This window comes from Lynx canadensis, chromosome B4 (genome assembly GCF_007474595.2).
Source record: "Lynx canadensis isolate LIC74 chromosome B4, mLynCan4.pri.v2, whole genome shotgun sequence".
Classification (NCBI taxonomy): domain Eukaryota; kingdom Metazoa; phylum Chordata; class Mammalia; order Carnivora; family Felidae; genus Lynx; species Lynx canadensis.
Window position 1 is genome coordinate 69,054,297 of NC_044309.1, and position 27,211 is coordinate 69,081,507.

At 36.1% G+C, this 27,211-nt stretch overlaps 1 protein-coding gene across 2 annotated transcripts in view; it reads right to left on the bottom strand.

The window, feature by feature from the left end:
• Positions 1 to 273: 273 nt before the first annotated feature.
• GXYLT1 (glucoside xylosyltransferase 1) overlaps positions 274 to 27,211 on the bottom strand; it is a 52,501-nt gene continuing 25,563 nt past the window's right edge. For both annotated transcript variants that reach the window (XM_030322340.1, XM_030322339.1), the window contains 4 exons: positions 25,738 to 25,989; positions 18,570 to 18,693; positions 18,072 to 18,244; positions 274 to 6,204 (listed from right to left, as the gene is read on the bottom strand). In XM_030322340.1, coding sequence (XP_030178200.1) covers positions 6,043 to 6,204; positions 18,072 to 18,244; positions 18,570 to 18,693; positions 25,738 to 25,989 — 711 coding nt within the window. In that variant the 3' untranslated portion in view covers positions 274 to 6,042. The remainder of the gene's footprint in view (positions 6,205 to 18,071; positions 18,245 to 18,569; positions 18,694 to 25,737; positions 25,990 to 27,211) is intronic.

The following is a 27,211-nucleotide window of genomic DNA, read 5'->3' on the forward strand; positions in this document are numbered from 1 at the left end:
AACCTTCTTCTTGCAAAAAAAGACGTATATTTCTGCCTCTGGTTGTCATGTGCACCTGGATATTAGCTGTCACTCTGTGGCCATGTGGTTGAGACCAAGCTCACATGCTGAAAATGCTGAAAAACAGACAGTACCTAGCTTCTGATGACACTGTTCAGCTGTAGAAATAGCCAATCTTGAAATTGCTTACAGCCTAGGCTCCTAGTTATCAGGGATCTCAACCCTAAAGATTCCAAAATTGTTTTTGATTGCTAGAATAATTCAGACACATCATTTGAAGAAATTAAACATTTATCAAGTACATGTTTATTTAGCAACAGCAATACAGTTTCTCAAGAAAAAGAGGAACTGAATTCCCCCACAACAGAACAAAGCAACTTTCCATTATTCTCAGGTTACATTCAAATCTATCATCTTATACCCCTTTAATAAATTTCAAGATACACCAAATACTGGGAGGAAGATAACCAAATTATCCTAAAACCATAGTATTTTAAGGTAAAAGGGAGTTTAAGGGTAGTAATTTCTATATATCACAGTACACCAACAGTCCTTCCTGTAGCTTTAGGACCAAACTAACTCAAAATATTAATGTATTTATGCAAAATGCTTATGAAAAATTGAAACACTTGCAAATTTTTCCAGTTTCTGATTTCAAGGACAGGTGCAAACCATCATCCCCTTCATAGATCTTCTATTACAGCATCCATAAAAAACCATTGGTCCAGCTCTCAAACACTGATGACAATGCATATGATGTATGTGGGTTTTGCTAAGTCTTGAATGGATGACCTATTCTACAGGTATACTACAAACCCTGAATTATTTTTGCACAACATTCCAATATTCCCTGAAGAGATTTTATACAAAGTTAAAAACAGCTATTTTCCATCACAGTCAAAGTTAACTTACTTTTTAAATGGAATAACACTGTTGCGTTCTCTTCATGTTTTACAAGGAGTTGGATGGTAATACATGTGTGAATATGCTCACAAATTCAGATTGTATATATAAACTAAACATAAGCAAAGGTTCCGCATCAGTTCTTAAGTTTGATATTAAAATGCCTGACCACAGACCCTTCAAAAAGCATTCACAGTATTGGTAATAAGAGAAATTTTCAAGAGATTGTTTTTTCCCTATCTTTTCAAAGGCACTCTTTTGTTTACAAATTGAGTTTATAGAAAATTCTAAACAAACAGTACCATTAGACACTTGGAATTATTGGTAGAGATAAGAGATATGGTGATGACACACTGTTTTCCATTTAAAAGTAAATTTAACATATAATCAATTTTGAACTACCTAGTCCAACAGCTATTCCACATTCTTCTCATGGTTGAGTAATTCCTAGATATCTGAATTAACATTATAGTCATTTTTTGTTTAAAAAAAAAAAAGAACATTCCTGTGCCACCTCTTAGACTTGTCTTAAGTTTATATAACTTTGTTTTAGAAATCTGGTTTCATGTTCAGTTAATTAGGAAACAGCAAATATCAGAACAGCTTAGCCAGACTTTAAGAGGCAAAAAAGGGTTGCTTTGGCAATGTATAAAAGGATAACTGTTACAGTACAAATCACTATTTAATCTACTTTTATTAAATATTAAAATGCATAAGGCAATTGTTGTTTTAAGACACTTGAAAGACATTTAATGAATGGATAACTGGCCCCACACCTGAAATATTGCACCCCTCCTATCCTTCTCTATTTACTCTAAGGAACCAAAAGAGTTATTTAAAAACAAAAAACAGATCCATGATCTTTCTAAAACACTTCAAAGAGGTTCTGATTACCATTAAAGTATTTATTACTTACAATACAAACTTCAGAGAGACACTGAATAGTATCTTTTCAGGCTTTCCCCTTCAGTGTGTTTCTCCTATTCTCTTGAATCCATTCTTAATGGTGTGACTGCAAATATGCCTACTGAGGAATCAATAGATGTGATTTATTGTGTAAACTGCCATTCAAAGCAGGGCAATGATTCCCAAATTTGGCTTCCTATCAGTTTCATGTAAAAAACTGCTGCTAAGATTCCTGGGGCCCTTCGGACCTAACCAAGCCATCCCCTCCACCCCAGCCTCCCCTGTGAATCCATGTGGTTAGTCTTGCATAACCCAACACCTGGGATGACTTTAGAACAATATTATAAAGGAGGGTATCTGCCATCATGTTTCCACAGGTCTTAGCTCACAAACTGGGATCCAGGTAAAAAAAAAAATACAATGTTGATCATCACCACTAAATTTAGGTCAGTGAGTAGAGTGACCGGAAAAAGACTCTAGTATTGATAAATCAAACCAAGGTAGCTGTGCTGCCCACCTCTATGAAAGCCAACACCCCTCCTGACCCTGGAGGGTCTCATGAACTGAAACACAAGCCAGGAAGACAGTTGCATGGGGAGGGGGTGCTAAACTAAAAGGTGACTGTTTCCATAGCATTTCTCTCCATCTCCACTTCTCGATTTTCCCACTCTCATTCCATCTTTTCTCTTACTCTGCCGTTTGCCATTCTCACTTTTACTTCCTTCTCTTTCCTCACTTTTCTCACTTTCTCTTTTTTCCTTCTTTTTATTTGATTATTCATTTATAATCACCCCTTTCTGCTCTGCTTTCTCTTTCTTAAAAACTCCTCCTTACATAATATAAGCAAATTCATACTGGAGATACAATACATGTCAGAAAACACTCATCCACTCACCCTAAGGAAACAAAATGATATGTATAGGAGGCAACATAACAAAACAGAACCTCAACAGTAATGCTCGTGTGGCATGTACAAACCATAGAGAATGCATTCAAATCTGTCATTTCTGTTGAGTCACATAACTTCCTGACTTATGACTTCTGAGTCTCATGAGGTGGGAAGAGCATATTGATTGTTTACAAACCAAGGCACATGGAAGGTGAAATGAAATGCCTGGGATCCCAGACCAAGAAAATAATCCAGATGTAACACACAGACTAGTTTTCTTTCCACTATACCAGTAACATCTCATGGGAGGCAAGACGAAAGAGCAACAGATAAGCGGTACTATTATTTCAGGTTCTAAAGTGTCCAAAAGATAACTGGGTTACCTTATATATTATGAACTATTCCTCACAAGGAAAAAAATTTTATGTATTGCTTTAAAATGTAAATCACAATATATATTTTCTAAAGGTTTCCAAGTTCTTTTAAGATGGCTACTTCATACAAATAAAGTTTGACTACAGTTTGAAGTCATTCCACTTTGGTAATATCGTAGCCCAGAGATCGTTCTGAGGTCAGAATTGTTCTAACACAAAGACTCAAAGAACATTATATAATGTAATTTATATAAACTGCATAGATATACTGTTTTATGAAAAGAAATATAATATGTTCTCTAAGTTGTTCTACAATTTTATTTCATTAATGCTGAGAACTGCCTTTCTTAAGAATTCTCAAAGAAAAAGTTACCCTATCTAAAGATAAATTCAGAAAACTCATTTTACTATTGTTATGAACTTTCTGTAATAACCTAAATTTTAGGTAAATATAGCCCCTAAAGTAGGAAGTTTTCACCATACCCCAATTTATGGTAAAATGCCCAATTAAGTCAGGTCTGAATAAACCAGATGAAGAACCTTCTAACTGATCTACAGTATGGAGCATGTGACAATGTAAATAACTCACAACATGAGACCACAGTATACAGTTCAGTTGGATTAAATCATGACCATACTCTACATAGTCCCAACCCACTCTATTAGAGGCTCTCTGTTCACTGAGGAAATTAAAACTAAGAAACTTACTAATAATATAAATTCCTATTTTTTCAATAACCCCAATTACTCTAATATTTCAGAATCACATTTATAATCCAGCTGTGCCAAGAATTATGGTATTCTAACTTCAATCTTCAAGTTGGCAAAATGATTCCTAATAGTTCTAAACTAGCTGACATCAGAATCACCTGAGGTGCTTATTAAAAACAGAATCATATGACTTATTTTTGTACCCTAATTCTAACATCGGAGACAATTAAGGAAATTTGCTTAGGAATGGATAGTAAATGACGTCAAAGGAGGTATGATGTCATCATAGTTACCAAAGTACTTATAGCAATGAAATAATAGGCTCTCTGGGATTTTCTTTAAGAGACTCTTCAGCAAAGAAAAGGGGAATAGATAATGCAAACATCGTTAAGATACTTTAAGGGTTTGATCTGCGCAAGAAGTACCACTGTACTGTTCTACTTTTGCGTAGTTTTTAAATCTCTTCACTAAAAAAAATGTTTGCAGACTCCATCCTAGACACAGTGTACAAGAGTCTCCTAAGTGAAGCCCAGGGATCCACACTCAACAAGCTCCCCACAAGAGTCTAATACAGACAGGCAAAGTTCTCTCTTGGGGGCCACTAGAAATGATCTTATATGTACCCTCCAAACTTCAAAATTCTAGGATTCTCATTTTCTACTCAATAAACTCAATTTCAGCACAGTTCACAAGATCTCATATTCACCATGGCATTCTGCCAAGGACATAGAGGCTGTGTTCTCTAAACCCATCTATTCGAAGAATGCTGGGCTGGTTATTAACTTCCAATTTGCCTTTTTTACACCTTCCTCTCTCAATGTGACCCTGACTAAAGTGAAAAAGACAGGGGACAACCACACTGACCATGTCTATCTGCATATGTCATGTTTCCACAGAGGGCACTCTAGCTTTATAAAGCTAATCACCACTATTTTCACGCAAGTGGTATTCTTCCTTCATGATTTTCCCTTCTCTAAGTATTAAGATATCAAAAGGGAAAAGAATAACCATGTAGTACTTACTAAAGTGAGACATACACTGCAGGACAGTACATGCTAAGTACTCAGAATCTACAGTTACGTTAGAGAATAGTCAAGAAAACTAAGAGAAATAATGTTTCAAGATTAAAAGAAAGTCTTAAGTGATGCTCAAAAAAGGAAGACATGTACATTAAACCAATCAAAACTACTTTTTTAATACTCAGAACAATCTTCTTAATCCAAATCATTCGTGAACGTTGTCTGACTGACTTAAAGTAAGGCTCTCTACATTTGCTTCTTCAAAAGTATCTTGCAAAGCCATTCTGAGGTAGAAGAAAAAAAAAGTTTAAATGGACCACCTTTTTTCCTGCTTCATTGTAACCAATATTACTGTTCACAGGAAGTATACAGCTTATGCATTTTGGTCCATCACATTTTCCACAATCACGGAAGTATACTAGTTAGGTTCTCATTTATGATCAGCAGATCTTTTGCTTCCAGAATGCCCAGTAAAGCTGAAAATTTTCATTTAAAGTGATGAAAATTTCCAAAAATATCTGTTTAACAATCTCAGATCTGAGTTTTGGCAAGACAGGTTAGCATATACAAATGAAAATACTACGTTTCACAAACATACAAAGAGACAAAAACTCCCAACATTTTTACCGTTTTTTTCACTTTCTTATACAGCTCAGTTTTAAATGTGCAGCTTACTTATAATCTAATCTTAAACATGATTGTCACAGAAATAGTTTAAAACAGAGATGAAATGTATAAAGGCACACATCGATTGTCAATAGTTACATCGGTTACATCACATTGCTTTAGAAACAGAACACGTTCTGTTCCTGTAAACTTTGTGTCACACATTTAAAGTGAGGTTAGTGCTGACATAAAACTACTGCTATACTCACAGTTTGAGTGTTTTCACTGTGTATGAGGTACATTTTCTCCATCCATACACCCCTACTGTTCTTACTTACTTGAGAAGAGTCAACCAAATTCTGTAGGCTACAACCATTCAATGTTTTCATCAATACTAGAATGACAGCAAATAACATTACAAAACATCAGAGATCAAAAGTGTCTTCTTGTTGGGATCCAATACTTTAACTTATTCTTCATTACATGAATATTTGCTTATTTAACTTCTTCAGGAAAAACAATTATTCTGAAGATGAATAATTCCTTCCTGAACACTTCATTCAAGACTATTCCTTCACACATATCCCCTGATATTTTGTTGTTTTAATTCATTTGATTTGGCAGTCACCAAGAATCACCTTTCCTTTGGTGGTCTATCATAACGATCTTGTATGCTTTTTGTTAGCTGTTTGATAAATATTTTGTAAATTTTTCCACAGTAGGTATGGACTGTCTTTTGTAGTTCCAGTTCTAAAGGTTTTAATAAGGAACGGATGTTGTCATCTTTAAAAGAACACTAGAGAAAGAAAATAAAAAGACAAAGATATATATAAAAATTTAATTAAACTCCAAACAACTTCTTCAATCAATTTAATATTGGTCACTTCCAGTCTCACAAAAAGTATATATGCTCAACAAATATGTTCAATGAATTAAATGGCTGTATGATCTCACATTAGTGGAGAAAGTCAGAGTAAATCACTGGGGGCATCAGGGAAAGTTTTTCAGAGAAGATGTAATGGAGGCAGGGCATCCCAAGCCAAGGCAAGAAAGAACATGTACAAGGGGCAGAGAAGGCCCAGAGACACGTACTGGTATAAGATGATGATCAAAAGTTCTGAAGGTGTCTGAGAGACACTAAGGAAGGACGAAAGTCACTCTGGTAACAGTGTTGAGGCTGTACTACAAAGGATTGAGAGAAAGCCATGGAGTGGGAGGAATGTAAAACGCCAGCACAGTTCAGGGTTTCCCGAAGAGCCCCTAACTGCACAAAGGGGTCCCATGGGTAAATGCATTTGGGAGCTGCTGCACATTATGCACTCTTCATGGGAACTCACACTGGCACATGAAAAGCCCAAGGGTGTCTGGGGGGCTCAGTCGGTTAAGCATCTGACTTCAGCTTATGTCATGATCTCATGGCTTGGGAGTTCGAGCCCTGCGTCAGGCTCTGTGCTGACAGCTCAGAGCCTGAAGCCTGCTTCAGATTCTGTCTCCCTCTCTCTGGGTCTCCACCCCCCCTCCCCCATCACTTACACTCTCTCTCTCTCTCAAATATGAATAAACATTTTAAAAAAAGAAAGAAAAAGCAAAGCAAAGCCGTAAACAGTAAAATGAAAAATACACATGTTGAACATTGTTTGGCCCACTATTTCCAAAATATATTTTTGACCAGTCCTTTTTCCCTGTAAAATACATTAATATCCCAAGGAATATATTTTGAAAAATACTGTAGTAGCAGCTAAGTGGAAATAACTTGTGATTTTAGTGTTTTCAACCAGCTCTGTTTTTTTAAAATAATTTTTTCAAGTTTATTTTGAGAGAGAGCGGGAGAGCACAAGTAGGGGAGGGACAGAGGGAGAAGGGGACAGAAGAATCCCAAGCAGGCTCCATGCTGTCTGCGCAGAGCCCATTGCAGGGCTCGATCCCAAGAACGCGAGATCATGACCTGAGCTGAAACCAAAAACAGGACGCTTAACCTACTGAGCCACCCAGGCATCCCTAACCAGCTATATTGTTTTATTTGGCCTTTGCAACTAGGCATTTTTTCAATTAGAATGATAGATGGGGCTTGAAAATGGAACATTTTATGTGAAAGTTTGGTATCAGTGAAATATGCAAGATCTTGAAGGAAATCCAGAACCTGAAATCACAGAAGGATCAAATGACCTGAGGTCATTCCCAAGGTTCACCACCATGACACTGAGGGGAAGGAAAGGAAAGGAAAGGAAAGCACCACTAGAATCACAATTAGTGAGTCTGCAGGAAGCCGCAGCCAACCTTTGGAAACAGGACGAACTTGGATGATAATTTGTAACATGGCTTTTATCACTGTATAAATGTAAACAGATGCTAAACCTCAGTATCTCTTCAGAAAGAAAACTATGAGCATTAACTGCATGAAACCATCACTCTTGGAGTGATTTTCAAAACCCAATCACATACACTGAAGATAAACATTGTTTTGAAGATCAAAAAAAGGGGGGAAGGGGAGCTTCACTAGGAAGAATGTAATGAAAATAATTTAAAAAAAGAAAGAAAGAAAATAACTGACACATAGGTATCTGAGAGAAATTAAAAGCTGGACTAGTTTTGTTTTGGTTTGTTTTGGTTTGGTTTGGTTTAAAGGACCTCCTACATGCAAAACACCTAAGAGCTTTAAATGTATTAAGCATTTAAGCCTCACACCAACTTTAGGAATGGTAATATAATTACCCCACTTACAATCAAGCAACTAAGTTACAAACAACTGAGGCAAGGAGAGAGAATTCTCCTCGTTACAAAGGTAGTAAGTAGCCAAGCCAGAATTCAACCCCAGCTCCAAAACTACAAGCTGCCGACCACCACACAGCACTGCTGTATTTATCCAAATAAATATATGAAACTGTGTGAGATCAGTTTCAAAAGTCCTGTTGAAAGGTAAAGCTCAATTAACAGTGGGAAACTGGGAAAACAGCTATGCTGTGTAAAGGTGTGCCTAAAATTTGTTTGGGGTTAAAAGCAGCAGCCATGTTGAACGAGGCAACCTTTATCAAGTGACACTGTCAAGTAACATCTCAAGGTACCAAAAAACATGCTTGGACAACTGTGTTTGAGAGGCATATAATACTGCGAAGACCAAACTACGATCTTTTTCTTACTCAGCAATGACAATAAAATAAAAACATTACAAAGCTGCTTAAAAGTTAATTCCCAGAGGGGCACCTGGTGGCTCAAGCAGTTAAGCGTCTGATTCCTAATTTAGACTCAGGTCATGATCCTATGGTTCGGTCAGTGCAGAGCCTACTTGCTATTCTGTCTCCCTCTCTCTCTGCCCCTCCCCCGTTTGCTCTTTATATCTCTCAAAATAAAAATAAACTAAAAAAAAGAGTTAATTCCCACAAATATGAAGTACTTGAGATTCAGTTCATTCATTTTCATGTTATTTAAATCCAAGTGCTTGTGGTTAAAAAATTTTTTCTTCCCTGAGAAACTATTTTGATGAAGATTTTTATGAAATAATAACAGTGTCTCATGAATTAGAGCTCTAATTTTAGTCCCAATAACACAACTAATTTTACCTTTAAGAGAGAAGATGATAAATTACCAAAATTTCCAACTATATAAATACAGCCTGAAGCCCCAGCACCTTCTGCCATTCATATAATCTGTACCACCAAAAAGTTGTGCAGGACATAATTTGCATCTAGGCACTCCCCTTCCCAGAGGCCACATGTGGCCTTACCTGACTACAGGCCTCTTTCCACACTGGATGCTGTGCCTGACTCATTCACCTTTCCTTCTCTGCCTAGTACTCATCCTTGTAGCTCAGTTCAAATGTCTGCACTTCTGAGAAGCCTTTCCTCATACAGTTAATCACTCCTTCTTCACTGGCACAGTACCCAGTACACAAACTTTTAAGATCATGCTTTTATACATAAGACTGTCAGTTGAAAGGCAGTGAATAAGTATTGAGGCTAAGATGACCACAATTAGATAATCTGAGGCATTTTCAAAGAATAGAACAGGTTTTTAAAAGATGACAAAATAGCAGTTCAATCCAACAAAATGCTGAGAGCCAAGTACACACAAGAAGGTCCAATAGTAACCCTAAACCACGATTTCACCTTCCATGGTTTCTGTTCCCTGCAGCCAACTGCAGTCTGGAAGCAGATGGTCCTCCTTCTGACACACTGTGAGAAGGTCAACAATAGCCTAACGCTGCTACAATGCCCCACTTCATCCCATCACATAGGCATTTCATCATCCCACATCATCACAGGAAGAAGGGTGAGCACAGGACAATAAGATATTTTGAGAGAGACTACATTCACATGACTTTTATTACAATATATTGTTATAACTGTTCTATTTCATTATTGGTTATCGTTAATCTCTTATGTGCCTAATTTATAGAGTAAATTTTATCACAGATATGTCTGTATAGGAAAAAACAAGTAGGTATAGGGTTCAGTACTATCTACAGTTTCAGACATCCACTGGGGGTCTTGAAACATGACCCATGGATTAGGGGTGGGGACTACCATTGCATAGGAGGGAAACACTCAGGACTCCTTTGCAGAGACAGTTATGCAAATATAAGCAGGATGTGGAGTAAATCAAAGTTAACACAGAACCACCAAGAAATGTAATTCAGAATGAAATACATGAAGCAGAAAATACCTTATAGAGCAATAAAATGTTTTGTTCCCATTTTGCATTCGCAATTTCTAATCTTAATATTTTTATTCACTCAACAACTAATATTTAACAAATACGTATGGACTGTAAAACCTGATTTGCTGGAAGACACAGCCATGCATTTACATTTTAAAGATGGTTCATATCCTTTATAATTCAAATTGTTCATCTGCATTCAATGGCTATGACTAAGTTTCTGTCTGAAACTCACATAAATACCCTTGTCTGAATGCAATGCTTTTAAAAATTACACTTCTCGTTGAATTATAGATAAGGGAAGATAAAAACACTAAGCAAGAGCACCATAAAAGACTGATTAACTTCATTAAATTGAAAAATGGAAACATATAGCAATAGTTAATACAGATCCAAAACAAACACAAATAATCATTAATTCAGTATTTAAAAATATTTTAAAAGATTTATTTTTTAAAAATCAAGCATAATTAATCACCTTAAAACCATTACTCATCTTTTTAAAGGTATATATTTACCAAAGATAAAAGAAAAGATCATATAAAACTCGTGAGATTTAATTCCTCAATAACAGATTTTCTTAATGCTCAAAGGAAACAAAGAAATCCTATTTTTATAGGAATGCATTTCTTTTCAATCGTGCAGTCTCAGAATCCCAAAAGTACTTTTCTTCATTTTTATCACCTTTTGACAACCCACGATAAAGCATTATTAATATACAAAATTGATTTCTGAGGGCATACAAGGTCTGCTACATTAAAATGAACATCAACACTAAATTTTATAATTCTTCGGTGAGTGTCACTGTATCATGATAAACTGATTACCCAGAAACTTTATCTGTCAACTTTACAGAAGAAGAAACTTAGCAAATACACAAAATGGTAGCCTACAATGCTCTCAGCACTGCACCTACCGCCACGTTTGAGAAACACCAATTTCCAGGAAAAAACTTCAGTTCCTTATCACTGCAGATCACTTAACCTGGCCCTGCACCAGCACACTGACCCCATCCCAGCCACTGCGAACCCAGCACTCCATCCAACTGAACAGCTCCACACCTGACCTCTCTGTGGACTTTTTGTGAAAAAAGGATTTTTTTTGTGTAGAAAACCCCTGAACCTTTTTCTCAAGCAGTACTCTGCCCAGAAAGACCATCCTCCTGGAAAACTCTTACTCATTCAAGGCCCACTTCAAATGGCTCCTTGTGAGGCCTTCCCTGGCCCTTCAAGGCAAAAAGCTCTTAACAGTTTCAGTACCATCTCCGTCACAACGGATTATAGTTAAGTATTTTCATTCTCATTCCTATTAATGAGGATGTACTAGGCCAGTTATTAGCAATAAAAAAAAACAAGTATCTAGAAAATAGGGTCAATCAGCTCTTCTCCTGACCCCCACACTTAAACCAAACTAGCACTATTATCTATTTATGTTGTCTTCACATCCACATAAGATTAGGCACAGTCTAGTCGAACAGAGTACATCTGCATGAGGGATAAGTGGTTACATGTATTTCTCCCAAAGTATCAGTGAATTAGCTGCATAGACAGTGAAGACATAGCCCATTAAGCAAAATCATAAATCCATTTGGATTTGCCCCAAGTCTCGGTCCCCAACATATTCACGGAGACCTAGTTCATGCATCCATCTAGGGGTATGTAAAGTATGATCGCTCCCTTGGCACAAAAACATAGACCAATGGAATAGAATAGAAACCCCAGAACTAGACCCACAAACGTATGGCCAACTAATCTTTGACAAAGCAGGAAAGGACATCCAATGGAAAAAAGACAGTCTCTTTAACAAATGGTGCTGGGAGAACTGGACAGCAACATGCAGAAGGTTGAAACTAGACCACTTTCTCACACCATTCACAAAAATAAACTCAAAATGGGCAAAGGACCTGAATGTGAAACAGGAAACCATCAAAACCCTAGAGGAGAAAGCAGGAAAAGAACTCTGACCTCAGCTGTAGCAATTTCTTACTTGGCACATCCCCAAAGGCAAGGGAATTAAAAGCAAAAATGAATTACTGGGACCTTATGAAGATAAAAAGCTTCTGCACAGCAAAGGAAACAACCAACAAAACTAAAAGGCAACCAACAGAATGGGAAAAGATATTTGCAAATGACATATCGGATAAAGGGCTAGTATCCAAAATCTATAAAGAGCTCACCAAACTCCACACCCAAAAAACAAATAACCCAGTAAAGAAATGGACAGATAACATGAATAGACACTTCTCTAAAGAAGACATCCGGATGGCCAACAGGCACATGAAAAGATGCTCAACGTCGCTCCTCATCAGGGAAATACAAATCAAAACCACACTCAGATATCACCTCACGCCAGTCAGAGTGGCCAAAATGAACAAATCAGGAGACTATAGATGCTGGAGAAACAGGAACCCTCTTGCACTGTTGGTGGGAATGCAAATTGGTGCAGCCACTCTGGAAAACAGTGTGGAGATTCCTCAAAAAATTAAAAATAGACCTACCCTATGACCCAGCAGTAGCACTGCTAGGAATTTACCCAAGGGATACAGGAGTACTGATGCATAGGGGCACTTGTACCCCAATGTTTATAGCAGCACTCTCAACAATAGCCAAATTATGGAAAGAGCCTAAATGTCCATCAACTGATTGAGTGGATAAAGAAATTGTGGTTTATATACACAATGGAGTACTACGTGGCAATGAGAAAAAATGAAATATGGCACTTTGTAGCAACGTGGATGGAAATGGAGAGTGTGATGCTAAGTGAAATAAGTCATACAGAGAAAGACAGATACCATATGTTTTCACTCTTATGTGGATCCTGAGAAACTTAACAGAAACCCATGGGGGAGGGGAAGGAAAAAAAAGAGGTTAGAGTAGGAGAGAGCCAAAGCATAAGAGACTGTTAAAAACTGAGAACAAACTGAGGGTTGATGGGGGGTGGGAGGCAGGGGAGGGTGGGTGATGGGTATTGAGGAGGGCACCTTTTTGGATGAGCACTGGGTGTGGTATGGAAATCAATTTGACAATAAACTTCATATATTGAAAAGAAAAATAAAAAAAATAAAAAAAAATAAAGTATAATCGCTCCCTGTCAACTCACCTTAATTACATAAAAGAGGATTGTTAAGACGGGGGGAAAAAAGAACAGATATCTAAGGCAAGGGTGGGGGAGGGGCAGTATAATTTTTTTCATTGTCAATATAAAGCAGATGCTTAAGGGGCGCCTGGGTGGCGCAGTCGGTTAAGCGTCCGACTTCAGCCAGGTCACGATCTCTCGGTCCGGGAGTTCGAGCCCCGCGTCGGGCTCTGGGCTGATGGCTCAGAGCCTGGAGCCTGTTTCCGATTCTGTGTCTCCCTCTCTCACTGCCCCTCGCCCGTTCATGCTCTGTCTCTCTCTGTCCCAAAAATAAATAAACGTTGAAAAAAAAAAAAAATTTTTAAAGCAGATGCTTAAAAGAGGAAAATGAGTGATGGGCACTGAGGAGGGCACTTGTTGGGATGAGCACTGGGTGTTTATGTAAGCTAATTTGACAATAAATTATATTAAAAATATAATAATAATAATAATAATAATAATAAAAAAAGGAAACCCCAGACACCAGCATGGGGGGGGGGGAGGTTTAAAAAAAAAAAAGAGGAAATCCCGTTTACAAAGGCAACAAAGAAATTAAAATACTGAAGTATAAACTTATGATCTGTTCAAAATATGAACACATCTATTAAACATTCATGAAAGACACAAATGGAAAGATAGCCCTTGTTCTTGATTAAGATGTCTCAACAACAAAACGTCTCAACACCATCAAAATGTCTGCAGCTCCTAAGAAGCGGACTCACTCCCAATAAAAATACAAAATGAGTTAATATTTGTAGAAAAAGGTATCTACAATAGCTAGGAAAACAGTAAGAACAGGCTCTGAATAAGAAGTAACCCTACCAAATATTAAAACATAACACAACACTTTTATAATTAAAATAGTATTGCATTAGTACAAAAATAGGCCAATGTAACAAAACAGAAAATCCAGATATTACAACAGAACTTTAGTATATAATAAAGTCAGTATCTCAAATCTTTGGGTTAAAGACAGACTTAAATAAACGGGTATTGAGACAAGATAGCCATTTGGGAAAAGGTCCATACCTCACCAAATACAAAAGATTAAGTTCCAAATTGAGCAGAAGACTAAATGTAATAAATGATACAGTATGCAGGTGAATTTTTCTACAACCTGAGTGTAAGAATTAAAAGGCTTTCTAATTATGAATTTTTCTTAAAACTTTTAAAACTTGATTACATAAAATTAAAAAAAAATTTTTTTTGCAAAAAATGCTATAAACAAAGTAGAACTGGCAGAAAATATTTCTAGCAGATATCACAGATAAAGGACTAATGTCCCTAAAATACAAAGAACTTACAACAATTGGCAGGAAAGGAGGGGGAAGCAAACACCAAAATTCCCTCATGGTGATGGTTGCACAACTCTGTAAATATGCTAAAAATTACTGAATTATGCACTTTATTTTTTAATTTTTAACATTTATTTAATTTTGAGAGAGAGAGAGAAAAAGAGTGCAAGCAGGGAGGTGGGGGGTGGCAGGGCACAGGGAGAGGAAGACACAGAATCCGAAGCAGGCTCCAGGCTCTGAGCTGTCAGCCCAGAGTCCAAGGTATGTCTTGAACTCATGAACTGCAAGATCATGACCTGAGCCAAAGTCGTAAGCTTAAGGGACTGAGCCACCCAGGAGCCGTGAATTATTCACTTTAAATGAGTGAACTTTGTATATATAAATTATGTGTCTAGAAAATTATTTTTTTAATGTTTATTTATTTTTGAGAGAGAAAGAGAGCACAAGTTGGGGAGGGGCAGAAAGAGGGAGACACAGAATCCAAAGCAGCTCTAGACTCTGAGCTGTCAGCACAGAGCCCAACACAGGGCTCAAACCCACGAACCATGAGATCATGACCTGAGAGTCGGACACTTAACCAACAGAGCCACCCAGGTGCCCCTCAATAAAATTATTTTTAAAAACCTAAAGAATAGGTAAAAGAGACCTGAAAGAAAATTCACCAAAGAAAAGATATGAAAATGGCCCTTACATATATAAAACGATGCTGACCTCACTCATAAAAGAAATTAAAACTAAACTAAGATTCCATTTCTCACTCATCTAAATGGCAAAATTTTGAAGGCTTGAAAACACACTCTACTGATGAGGCTGTTGGGAAATAGGCCTCCTCATAAAATGTGGGCAGGAATTCAAATAATCCTTCTGTAGGGGAAATAGGCAGTATCTTCAATCCTTAATGCCACTTGCAGGAACTTACCCTGAAGATACATCTCCCATCAATACAAACATATATACGGCAAGGTTATGCACTGCTGCATTATTCAGAATTCAATATGTTGGAAACTATGAAAATGTTCAAATGTAAGAGATTGCTTGAATAAACGCTGGTATATACAGAAAACTCTGAAATAGGATACAGTCTTTAAAAAAAAAAAAAGATAAATGGGTGGGGGGGGGGATGGGTGAAACAGGTGATGGGCATTAAGGAGTGCACTTGTGATGATCACTGAGTGGTGGATATATAGAATTGTCGAGTCACTATATTGTACACCTGAAACTAACATAACACTGCATGTTAACTATACTGGAATTAAGATAAAATTTTTTAAAAAGAGGAAGAGATTTATTAATGCATGAATTTTTAGACTTTTAAGTGAAAAAAACAAAGCAAATAATATAAACCGTATGCTTATATTTTGTGTAAGAAAAGGGGATTACAAAAAAGAAAAAGAAAAGCGGTATTACAAAATATACATGTATCTGCTCATATATACAGGAAGGACAAATCAGAAAACAATGAAACGGGTAATTTATGGGTTTGGGGGCTTAGGGTGGAAGGGGAGGGGGAAAAGTGATACTTCTGAGTAAACCTTCATATAGTTTTGACTTTTATTAACATTTAGCATATCAAATTAAAGTTGAATCAGTAGGAGCATCTGGCTGTGTCAGTCAGTAGACATGCAACTCTTCATCTTGGGGTTGTGATTAACTTCCCACACTGGGTGTGGAGATTACTTAAAAATAAAATCTTTAAAAAAAAATAAAAATAAAAAAATAAAGTTGAATCAATAGAGGAGGAAAAAAACTTAAAACTGAAAGCATATCGAAGCAAATAAACCCAACTGTATTTCAAATGAATAAAATAACCACACTGAAAGGTAGGAAAAAGAACTAATCCAAGTAGCTGCTGAACACAGTATTGAGTACATGCTCTCATGGGGGTATGGGGGGAAAGTGGTAGATAATGGGAACAAATCCTTAACTCTTCTTAGTAGGTTGGTTTTTACCAAAGAATACAGCATTTCTAAAATTATTTTAAATGTATTGTAAGATTAAGCAGATAGGATGTGCTTTATGTCAAAAGGCAGGATTCTAACTGTGGAAGGAGCTAAAACATGAAAACAGAGTAGAAAGCAGGAAGAGCCTTGGGGCAACAGTGGAGGCATCAGTGTGGGTACATGATTGTATATCATATACACTGAATGCATATATGTGTGTATTTAATTTTCCTAGCTCTGTCACTGAAAGAGCTCAGTGGCAAAGACAGTGGCTCAGAAGCAAAGACACCCCTGTGGCAATAAGCATGCCTAGCACCCAGAGCCCTCTAAAAGAAACCAGAGCTCCTTTGACAGATAGCTATTTTCAGGGTTAAGACAGGGAACGTAAAACAAGTTGAGCCTAGCATATTTTGTTGAAAAAATAATAAAGAGGGGTGCCTGGATGCCCAGTCGGTTAAGCATCTGACTTTGGCTCAGGTCATGATCTCATGATTCGTGGGTTTGAGTCCTCCATCGGGTTCTGTGCTGACAGCTGAGAACCTGGAGCCTGCTTCAGATTCTGTGTCTCCCTCTCTCTCTTTCCATCCCCTATTCATGCTCTCTCTCTCTCTCTCTCTATCAAAAATAAGCATTAAAAAAAATAATAATGAAGTGGTACTCAAAACAATGATGGGAATATGTCAGATGAGCACCTGAGTTTACCAAAAGGGACTCCCAATGACCAAACTGGAAACAACTTAGGCATCAACATAATAAAAGGAAATACTGCATTATAAATCATTAAAAAAAAAAAAAACCTATCAATGACTTCTTACTGTTAATGTACAGATCAATAAATTGATAAAAAGGGATGGCTCTACTTTACAGGAGAATGATAGAGTGCCAAAGTTGTATGCAGAAGGACAGCTAGGGCTGGATAATCATCAATTTGCGACTACCACAGTAAAGACTGGTTTGAACAAGAACCAACAATGGATGCTATATACAGTTTAGAAATTTTGATGAGAAGCAGGGTATTTCCATAAGAGGGAAAAAAACCTACACAATGGAGAAACTGAACGACATTTTGAGTGAGTGATTAAAACCAGCATCACCAATGAAGGGCAGGCACACAAAGGTGACTGTGAATGTGATACCCTGAGAAGGACACATCATTTACAGTGTTTTGCCCTGGAGGACATACCCTAAACCTCATCATAAGGAAACATCAGACAAGCCAATATAAAGAACAGTCTAATACGGAAGGAGGTAAAGAGGCTCTACTCTCCAAAAATGTCAATGTCATAAAAGACAAAGAAAAACTGAGAAACTGTTCTACATCAAGAAACTAAAGACACATGAAAATAATATATCAATATTAAATTTCCTGAGTTTGGTACCTACACTGTGGTTAGTAAGAGAATGTCCCTGTTCTTAGTGAAAACACACTCAAGTCTTTAAGGAACAGAAGAGCATTATGTGTGCAACTTATATTCAAATGGTTCAGAAAAAAACATGTCTATATAGAAAGAGAACCAATGATAAAGCAAATGATGTAGTATGTTAGTAATTAATGAACATTAGTAAAGGATATGGACATTTTTTGTATATTCTTGCATATTCTCTAAGTTTGTAAGAATTTCAACATAGAAAGTTCAAAAAATAAAAGAACACATTCTTACATTTCTCAGTGCTTCATAAATAGCTCTAAATGCCGGTTGTTTATCATCATGGTAAACACCTCTGTTCCCATGAAGAATAAAGATTCCTTCTTCTTCTGCTTCCTGGCAATTGCTTCCATATATACAATGATCTGGTCGATAATTCCATTGACATGGAAAAACAAAAAGGCTTTCTATGTGAAGAAAAATAAAACAATAAAGCAAATAACTCTAATTCCACGAATGAACATTCTGCAATGTTAAACTAAAAATTTTAGTTTAAAAATACTGCTCTTACAGGAAATTTAAAATAGTGCAAAATACGTTTGGCACTTAGATCCCTTCCTACGAAAACAAGATGAAGAAAAGTTTAAAAATAAACGTTTTACTCTGTCTTAAACATAATTAGTGATATTCATTAATATAAGCCAAAGTCAAATAAATGCATTTCTTCATTTTTGACGACATATTACCTGATGTTTTACAAATGCAAAGAATGAAAGAAATTTAAATGATTACCTGGATTATGAAAAAAGATGATATTCAACAGATCTTGATCCCCCCATGTGATATTCAGTTTGTATTTTTTAAGCAGTGGCATAAGTATATCTCCCCATCGCAGCCGTACAGCTGTCATGTCATTCTGTGGGGAAATACATCAAGAAATGCTCAGGCTTCCATGTTTCAAATGGCAGCACAAGGACAGTTCCCCATTCTTCCCTTAGCATTACAGAGCAGCAAGGAGAAATGCAAACTTCTTTTCTTATAAAACCAAGTGACTCAAATGTAAACCTAAATGTGAGTAGGGCTGTCCATTTGGGAACAGGGAAGATAAAAGAAGACATCTGAAGCTGCATGTAGAAGTGACAAAACTAATAAAAGTCAGGAAAGAATAGGAAAGAGAAAGTAGGTGACAGTGTAAAGTACTATGACTATGACCTTATCTTAAAATGCAGATAGTTTTAGTACTTGTATCATATGTCTAGATATCACCTATGTCTATGTCACAGAGCTTTTTGGGGTTCAACCTGTTAATGTATAAGGTACTTGGAACTTTTTATCTAACGTATAAATAAAAAGTACCTGGCACATAGTACATACTTAATGTTAGCTATTACTGTTACCGTGATCACTATCATTCTTAGACTGATTTGCTAATTTTTTATAATTGACATTTCAAAGAAATCCACTTCAAACTGATAAATCAAAAACAGGTAGTGAATTTTATCATTTGCCTTTTCAGTCTCTGTAAAGTTGCTCATAAGCTCATTATTTTAAAGCAGAAAGTCAAATACCCAAGGAAACAAAAGAGTTCAAAGAGGGCTCTGGATCTTGTGAATGTGGGTGACAAGCGGTGGAGATGAATACTAAGCCTTTTCAACTCATTTCCTTCTTTTAAACTCTCCAGACTTAAACCAGTATTCTTCAAAGTGCAATTTACAGTGTGCAGAACAGTGAATTTTTGATGTCCTTCACAATATTAAGTACAGAAATTAAGAGTAACATTTAGAAACATTTATAGCAATTCAAGAGAATAATTTTATATTTAATCTGTTTCTAGTCACACACACAAAAATGTAAAAAACATTTTTCTAGTAACTTATATACATCATTTTTACAAACATATTGGCTCATGAAGAACTAAATTTAAAATACAAAATTGATCCTCCATACACAGTTTGAATGGCATTGTTATAAGCTATTCTAGGATATATAATAAACACAATGGGGGTGTAACAATCTATTCCTTAAGAAAGAGAAAGAAAAGCCAGAGTTTCTAGGGGGAAAAGCTACATATTTAAACTAAATATTATCTGCTATAGTCATATTACCCTCGTGCCAAGTCTTTCAACACAGTAAACACAGTAATTATAAAATAATCAGGAATTCCCCAAAACAATGACTGAAAGAAGTTTTATTTAAGGAAATAATAAGAAAATACTTTGTTGAAAGGACAACTCTGAAGTAAGTCATTTAGCATGTTAACTAAATGTTCTTAGGGTAAGAAAAGGGAAATCTGAATTATAAAAGGACAATGACTAGCAACACATTCAACACACAGGGCTGGTGAACCCCTTGTACCATGCCATTTTCAAATCTTCATTGGATTCTGTGCATTCAAATACATAAATATAAATATATAAAGAAATACACCTATTCAGGGGCACCTGGGTGGCTCAGTCAGTTGAGAATCTGACTTCGGCTCAGGTCATGATCTCAGGGTTCATGAGTTTGAGCCCCGCATTGGGCTCTGTGCTGACAGCTCAGAGTCTGGAGCCTGCTTTGGATTCTGTCTCTCTCTCTCTGCCCCTCCCCCACTCGCACTGTCTCTCTCTGCCTCTCTCTCTCAAAAATAAATTTTAAAAATATTTTTTAAAAAAAGAAATATGCTGGGGCGCCTGGGTGGCGCAGTCGGTTAAGCGTCCGACTTCAGCCAGGTCACGATCTCGCGGTCCGTGAGTTCGAGCCCCGCGTCCGGCTCTGGGCTGATGGCTCGGAGCCTGGAGCCTGTTTCCGATTCTGTGTCTCCCTCTCTCTCTGCCCCTCCCGCGTTCATGCTCTGTCTCTCTCTGTCCCAAAAATAAATAAACGTGGAAAAAAAAAAATTAAAAAAAAAAAAAAGAAATATGCCTATTCAAAGAAAAAAAATCAATGAAAGATAAAATTACAAGGTCTAGTGAAGTCTTCAGAAAAAAAGGAAAATAACTTTAAGGAAAAGTTCTACTATAAAAATATTTGATGAAAATATATAAAAACCGTGTTAAAAATAACACTATTATATGCTAATTATATAACATAGAATATCCAAAACAACTAATGAAAAACTATACAAAATTAGTTTAGAAAAGAGGAATTACATATAAAAGAAGTTCAAGTTAATAGAAACTGTTTTAAAAATAGAGAAATGGTCAAGGGGTATGGACAAAGAGCCATTCCCAAAGGAGAAACAGAAATGGCGAAAAATTAAATGAATACGTAATTTTCCACACTGGTAGTATAGTTGACTAGGAAAGTGTAAGTTAAAATAGGAAGTACTTTTCAGTCATATAACTACATGCTCATACTAGTACACAAAAAAATAAAACCAAATCATCCATTCTCTGCAATCTCAAACACATATGTACTGATATAAAAATCAGTTATATATTTATTGAGTGAAAAAGGCAAACTGAAGATATATAAGAGGAATTTATTTTATTTAGCTTATTTATTTATTTTGAGAGAGAGAGAGAGAGAGTATGAGAGAGCAGGGCAGGGGCAGAGAGAGAGAGAGAAGGAGACAGAATTCCAAGCAAGCTCCAAGTTGTCAGCGCACAGCTTGATGTGGGGTTCTATCCCACGAACCATGAGATCATGACCTGAACCAATATCAAGAGTTGGATGCTTAACAGACTTGAGCCACCTAGGTGCCCCTATAAGAGGATTTTATAGGTAAGTGCTCATGTACATGTTTATCTGTTTCAAAACACATTTTTAATGGGTCTGAAAAATACAAAACAAAGTTTATGATGTCATTTGGGCAAAGAAATGAAACTGGGAATAGAGGTATGTAAAGGGTGGGACTTTTCTTTTTATTCTACATACAATTAAATAAAATTAAAAACATAAATTTTTTAGGGCACCTGGGTGGCTCAGTCAGTTGTGTCCAACTTTGGCTCAGGTCATGATCTCGCAATTCATGAGTTCAAGCCTTGTGTCGGGCTCTGTGCTGACAGCTCAGAGCCTGGAGCCTATTTCAGATTCTGTGTCTCCCCCTCTCTCTGTCCCTCCCCTACTTGTGCTTTCTCTCTCTCTCTAAAAATAAACATTAAAAAAAAATTTTTTTTAAAGAGGCCTTATTTATATTCTTTGTTTTTTCCCAATAGAAAAAGGTTAAGAAGCATCCTAACAGGGATTCAAGACTGCAAATATAATCATAACAAAATACAAAGCAACAGCTTAACCATGACTGTATCATTGTATACCATGCATAATGAGAAACAACAAAAAAGTAGAAGTTTTATTTGAATTTTTCATACATAACTATAATGCATCAGGTTGGAAATGAACAGTCATGAATTGCAGGAACTGTGTGACAGCAAAGCAAATTAAGAATTTAAAGTATGGTCATTATCTTAAATGGGTAGTCTTACAGCTTTTCATCCAATAAGAACCATAGGGCAACATTCACAGATGTGTACAAAACAGTTTAGAAAGTTACTACAAGTAATCAGTTATATCACTAGAGCCAGAAACTGTAGAATCAGTAGGAAAAAACAAGGCAATGTTTGCTGCAGATATAGTCTGGAAAACAATCAGGAAAAACAAAGACAGACATATGAAAAAAGGAATCAAAAATTAATAAATTTTATAGAAACCTCTCAGCAATCATAAATATAGTAACATCTGAAAACAAAGCAAATCTCCATTGTTCCCACAGGGCAAGAACAGGTTTGGAAAACAAGGACAGTAGATGTGAAGTAAATTGCACCTGCTGAATTAATGTATAATCATGCCTCTCATAGCCTTCTTTAGTAAGTCTATAATGCACAGATGAAAACACAAGTTTTAAAAGTCTTGAAATGATTTCAACTCCCATATCTACATCTCTAGTTGGTTTTAGAACATGCCACGACAAAAAGAAGGGGAGAAACTGCTAAAGTATTTAAGAGTGACATTTAAGTAAGTAAAAGATAATCATAGATTTGAACTAGATAGTTGTAACTTTGAAACATTTGAGACAATAAATAATGGTGTTATACTAAATTATCTACGGTTCTTTCCAACAGTAAACTTCTCATAATTCTATGAATTTTGAATGAAGAGTTACTGAGAAGTCATATTATTCCTTAGCAGGTAATCTTACAGCACCATCTTCTGGTATAATATTACTGTGCATAGGCTAACAATCCAAAAAGGAAGACCTCATGGTATTATGCCTGTTTTATTTAGTAAAACCTATGGTTCATGAGATTTTAAAACTCAAGCTATATTAACAAATTGGGTAATTGAAGAAATGTTCACTGTTAACCAAGAGCATAGGTTACACTAGCCTCATTAATGCATTCAATTGTAGGAGACAAAACTGAAAAGAATCAAGATTTCAGAAAGGTTCAGAAAACAGGGAAGCTAAAAACCAAACCAAACCAAACCAAAACAAACAAACAAAACCAGGTTTACTACATCTACAGAAAATAAGGATGATGGGTACAAATGGTCCTAAGACTCAAATGTCAAGGCATGAGCGATGCTGCAAGCAGCAATGTTGCCTGTATCAAAGATAAATCGAGGAAACAACTCTAAATGGGGCCAAGATTTAAATGAGACACACAAATGCAGTAATAAATAATGGTATTAATTCCAGTTCACCAGGAGGCATAAGAAAAATATCTGACAAATATACACACATATATCCTCATATCATAAAAGACATAATAGACTTTAATGTTTAACATAGCCCTAACTAGATATAAAGGGATAAACAGTAAGTCTATATGGGTGTTTCAGAAGTCACTGCTTGTAGCTAACATTTAGGTGCTTACTATGTGCCATGCTCTGCACTAAGCATTTTCTTTTTATTTTTTATTTTAATTCCAGTATAATTAACATACAATGTTAGGTTCGTTTCAGGTATATACAACATAGTGACTCAACAATTCTATACATTACTCAGAGCTCATCATAATACGTGTACTCTTTTAATCACCATCACCTATTTCATCCATCCGTCCACCTTCCTCCCCTTTGGTAACCATCTGTTTGTTCTCTATAGTCAAGAGTCTATTTCTTGGTTTTTCTCTCTCTCTTTTTGTTCATTTGTTTTGTTTCTTAAATTCCATGAGAGATCATACGGTGTTTGCTTTCTCTAACTGATTTCATTCAGCACTAAACTCTCTAGATCCACCCATGTTGCTGCAAATGGCAAGCTTCCACTCCTTTTTGTGACTAACATTCCATTGTATGTATATACCACCTCTTCTTTATCCATTTATTGATCGATGGGACACTTGGGTTGCTTGCTTCCAGAATTTTATGGCTATTCTAAATAATGCTGTATAAACGTAGGGATGCGTATATCTTTTTGAATTAGTGTTTTTTTATTCTTCGGGAAAATACCCAGTAGTGGAATTACTGGATCATATGGCATTTTTATTTTAAATTTTTTGAGGAACCTCCATACTGATTTCTGTAGTGGCTGTACGAGTTTGCATTCCTACCAACAGTGGCCAAGGGTTCCTTTTCTCCAGATCCTTGCCAACATCTGCTGTTTCTTGTGTTTTTTATTGTAGCCATTCTGACAGGTTTTGAGGTGGTATTTCATTGTAGTTTTGATATGCATTTCCCTATTAATGAAGGATGTTGAGTATCCATTCATGTCTGTTGGCCATCTGGATGTCTTCTTTGGAGAAAAGTCTGTTCTTCTCTTCTGCCCATTTTTTAACTGGATTATTTATTTTTTGGGTGTTGAATTATAGAAGTTCTTTATATATTTTACATACTAACCCTTTATCAGATTGGTCACTTGCAAATACGTTCTCCCATTCAGTAGGTTGTCTTTTGTTTTGTTGATGGTTTCCTTTGCTATGCAGGTTTTTATTTTGATGTAGTACCAATAATTTACTTTTGCTTTTGTCTCCCTTGCCCCAGGAGACATATCTAGAAAAATGTTGCTACAGCTGATGTTAGAGAAATCACTGCCTATGCTCTCTTCTAGGATTTTTATGACTTCAGGTCTCACATTTAGGTCTTTAATCCTTTTTTAGTTTATTTTGTGTATGATGTGAGAAAGTAGTCCAGTTTCATTCTTTTGCATGTAGTTGTCCAGTCTTCCCAACACCATTTGTTGAAGAGATGCACTAAGCATTTTAAATGGATCTCCTTTAAACTGACAACCTACACAAGTCCAATTATTATCTACTTTTCAGTTGAGAGAATTAACATTTGAAAATTAACCGGCTAATGGTTAAACAAGTGCACAGGTGGCAAAGTTAAATATAAAGAGTTTGACTCCAGAGCCCACAAATTACAATGACATAAAACTCATCAACATAAAATTGGTAAATACAACATACTCATGTATTCACAATGCACAGAGAAACTAAATAGCCTGATTCTTCCACTGACCCACAATCTGAGAGGTAAGAAACATGCAAGAATTTTTTTTAAAGTTAACTTCCAATAGCTCCCAAATAGCTCACGTTTACTATGTGTTAGCCACCATTCTAACTCAATCCTTACAAAACCCTATGATATAGGTAATGTTATCTGCCATCTTCATTTCACAGACGAGAAAACTAAAGTCCAGAGACATTAAAAATTTACTCAAGGTCCCAGAGGTTTGAACCAAGCAAACAAGCTACAGAGTCTTAAGCTCTTAACCACATCTCTGTGTTCCCCCAAGATGTTCTACAGCTGCGCAATTATGAAATGACAACTACTACCTGGAATAACAATCTAGGAAGATGAAATTCACTACTTAGTGTAATGTTATTTTACTTCATTGTAATGACATCTGGCTTGATCTACCACAATCCTCCAACAGACAGAATAGTATGAACTCTCTTCTTCTTTTATTTAGAATAAAATAAATGGAAAATTTCTGAATAGTTTAATCTACTTTTTAATAAAACAAAATTAAATTGGAAACCAAAAAATGTGTGGGGGGAAACAAAGAAATTTGAACCAAGCACCTGTATCAGTGACTTACCTTGAAATACTTCCTTCTCATTCTAGTCATATTCATCAACATAACTCCAGAGTTTACTCCAGTTTTTCCATAGTATGGGTGTCTGGCAAAGCGATTATACCATCCTATTCGAGGCTCTTCATGTTCTGGTGCCATTGCAGCAATTTGTGTGGAATTAAATTTCTTTAGTAAAGACCAAATATCATCAACTGGCCGTAAAAAAAGGATATCCGTGTCCACGTACAAGAGTGAATCAACTTCCTTCAGGATTAACTATAAGAAGAGAATATGAAACACTAATTATATTTCTATTTATTTAATATAAAATAAGAGAAGCTTTAACAGTAAAAAAAAATACCTATGAGATAAACTAATTTACATTAATTTTTAAGACATTTTTCCAGTGTCATTTTTACAATAGCATATATATATATATATATATATATATATATATATATATGCACTGTGCTAATCTTTATATTAACTTTTAGAGAAAAAAAGCTACAAAAACAAATCAGAACAAAAAAATAAATACTGTACTAACAATTGGAAAAATAAAGATTTGGGAGGAAATTCTTTTCATGATGGAAAATAACATTAACTTAGCTGACTTACATCTTGAATCTTAATTTCCTGACATAAATACAGAAATAAATCAATACAAACAAAGATCTTCTCAACATGTTCTCTCGGTCTATAACACTAATGGCTGGTATGTATATATCATTTTGGTCTCAACTAGAAAATGATGAACCCAAACCACCTAGTTCTGGAGTCCACACTGTTTTGTTTTTGTGCTTAACTTGTGGTAGGGTCCCCTACCTACCTAAGGAAAGAAAGAAAGAAAAAAAAAACTCAAGGTAACCTGACTATACGTGTACATGACAACATCCTTCTTGACCTTGTAACATGAGATCACTTAATCGGACTGCATGGTTGTGTGTGTTACCATATATGGGAGACAAAGAAGTAGAAAATACATTTAAAAACTACCCCACGTGGCATTCGGGCTCACTTCTTTGGGCACGAACCCAACTGAGCAGTGCCGGCATGAATAAAGTTGCTTCCTGGAAAGAAAAGCCTCTCTGCACGACTCTCTGTGCGAGAATCCTGCTACAAACTATCTCCAACAAATCAAAGTAAATGTGCATGTACTTAGCAAGGGTGAAGACAAAACTTGTCCTGAAAGAAATACTAGCTACGTTGTTATTTTCTGAGAGATGTTAAATATGTTTTCTACAGGGATTTTTCAAGGAAAATACTTTATTTCTGCCTTACCCAAGAAGTTTAGAATCCAACTCTCACAAATTTAAATTTATTGCATATATCAGCATATTAGTACAACTCAATTATTACATTAACCTAAATCTTTTGGTGGCTCAGTTGGTTAAGCCATTATCTGATTCTGGATTTCAGCTCAGGTCAGGATTTTGCAGTTTGTGGGTTTGAGTCTCTTATCAGGCTGTAGGCTGACACCATGGAGCCTGCTTGGTAT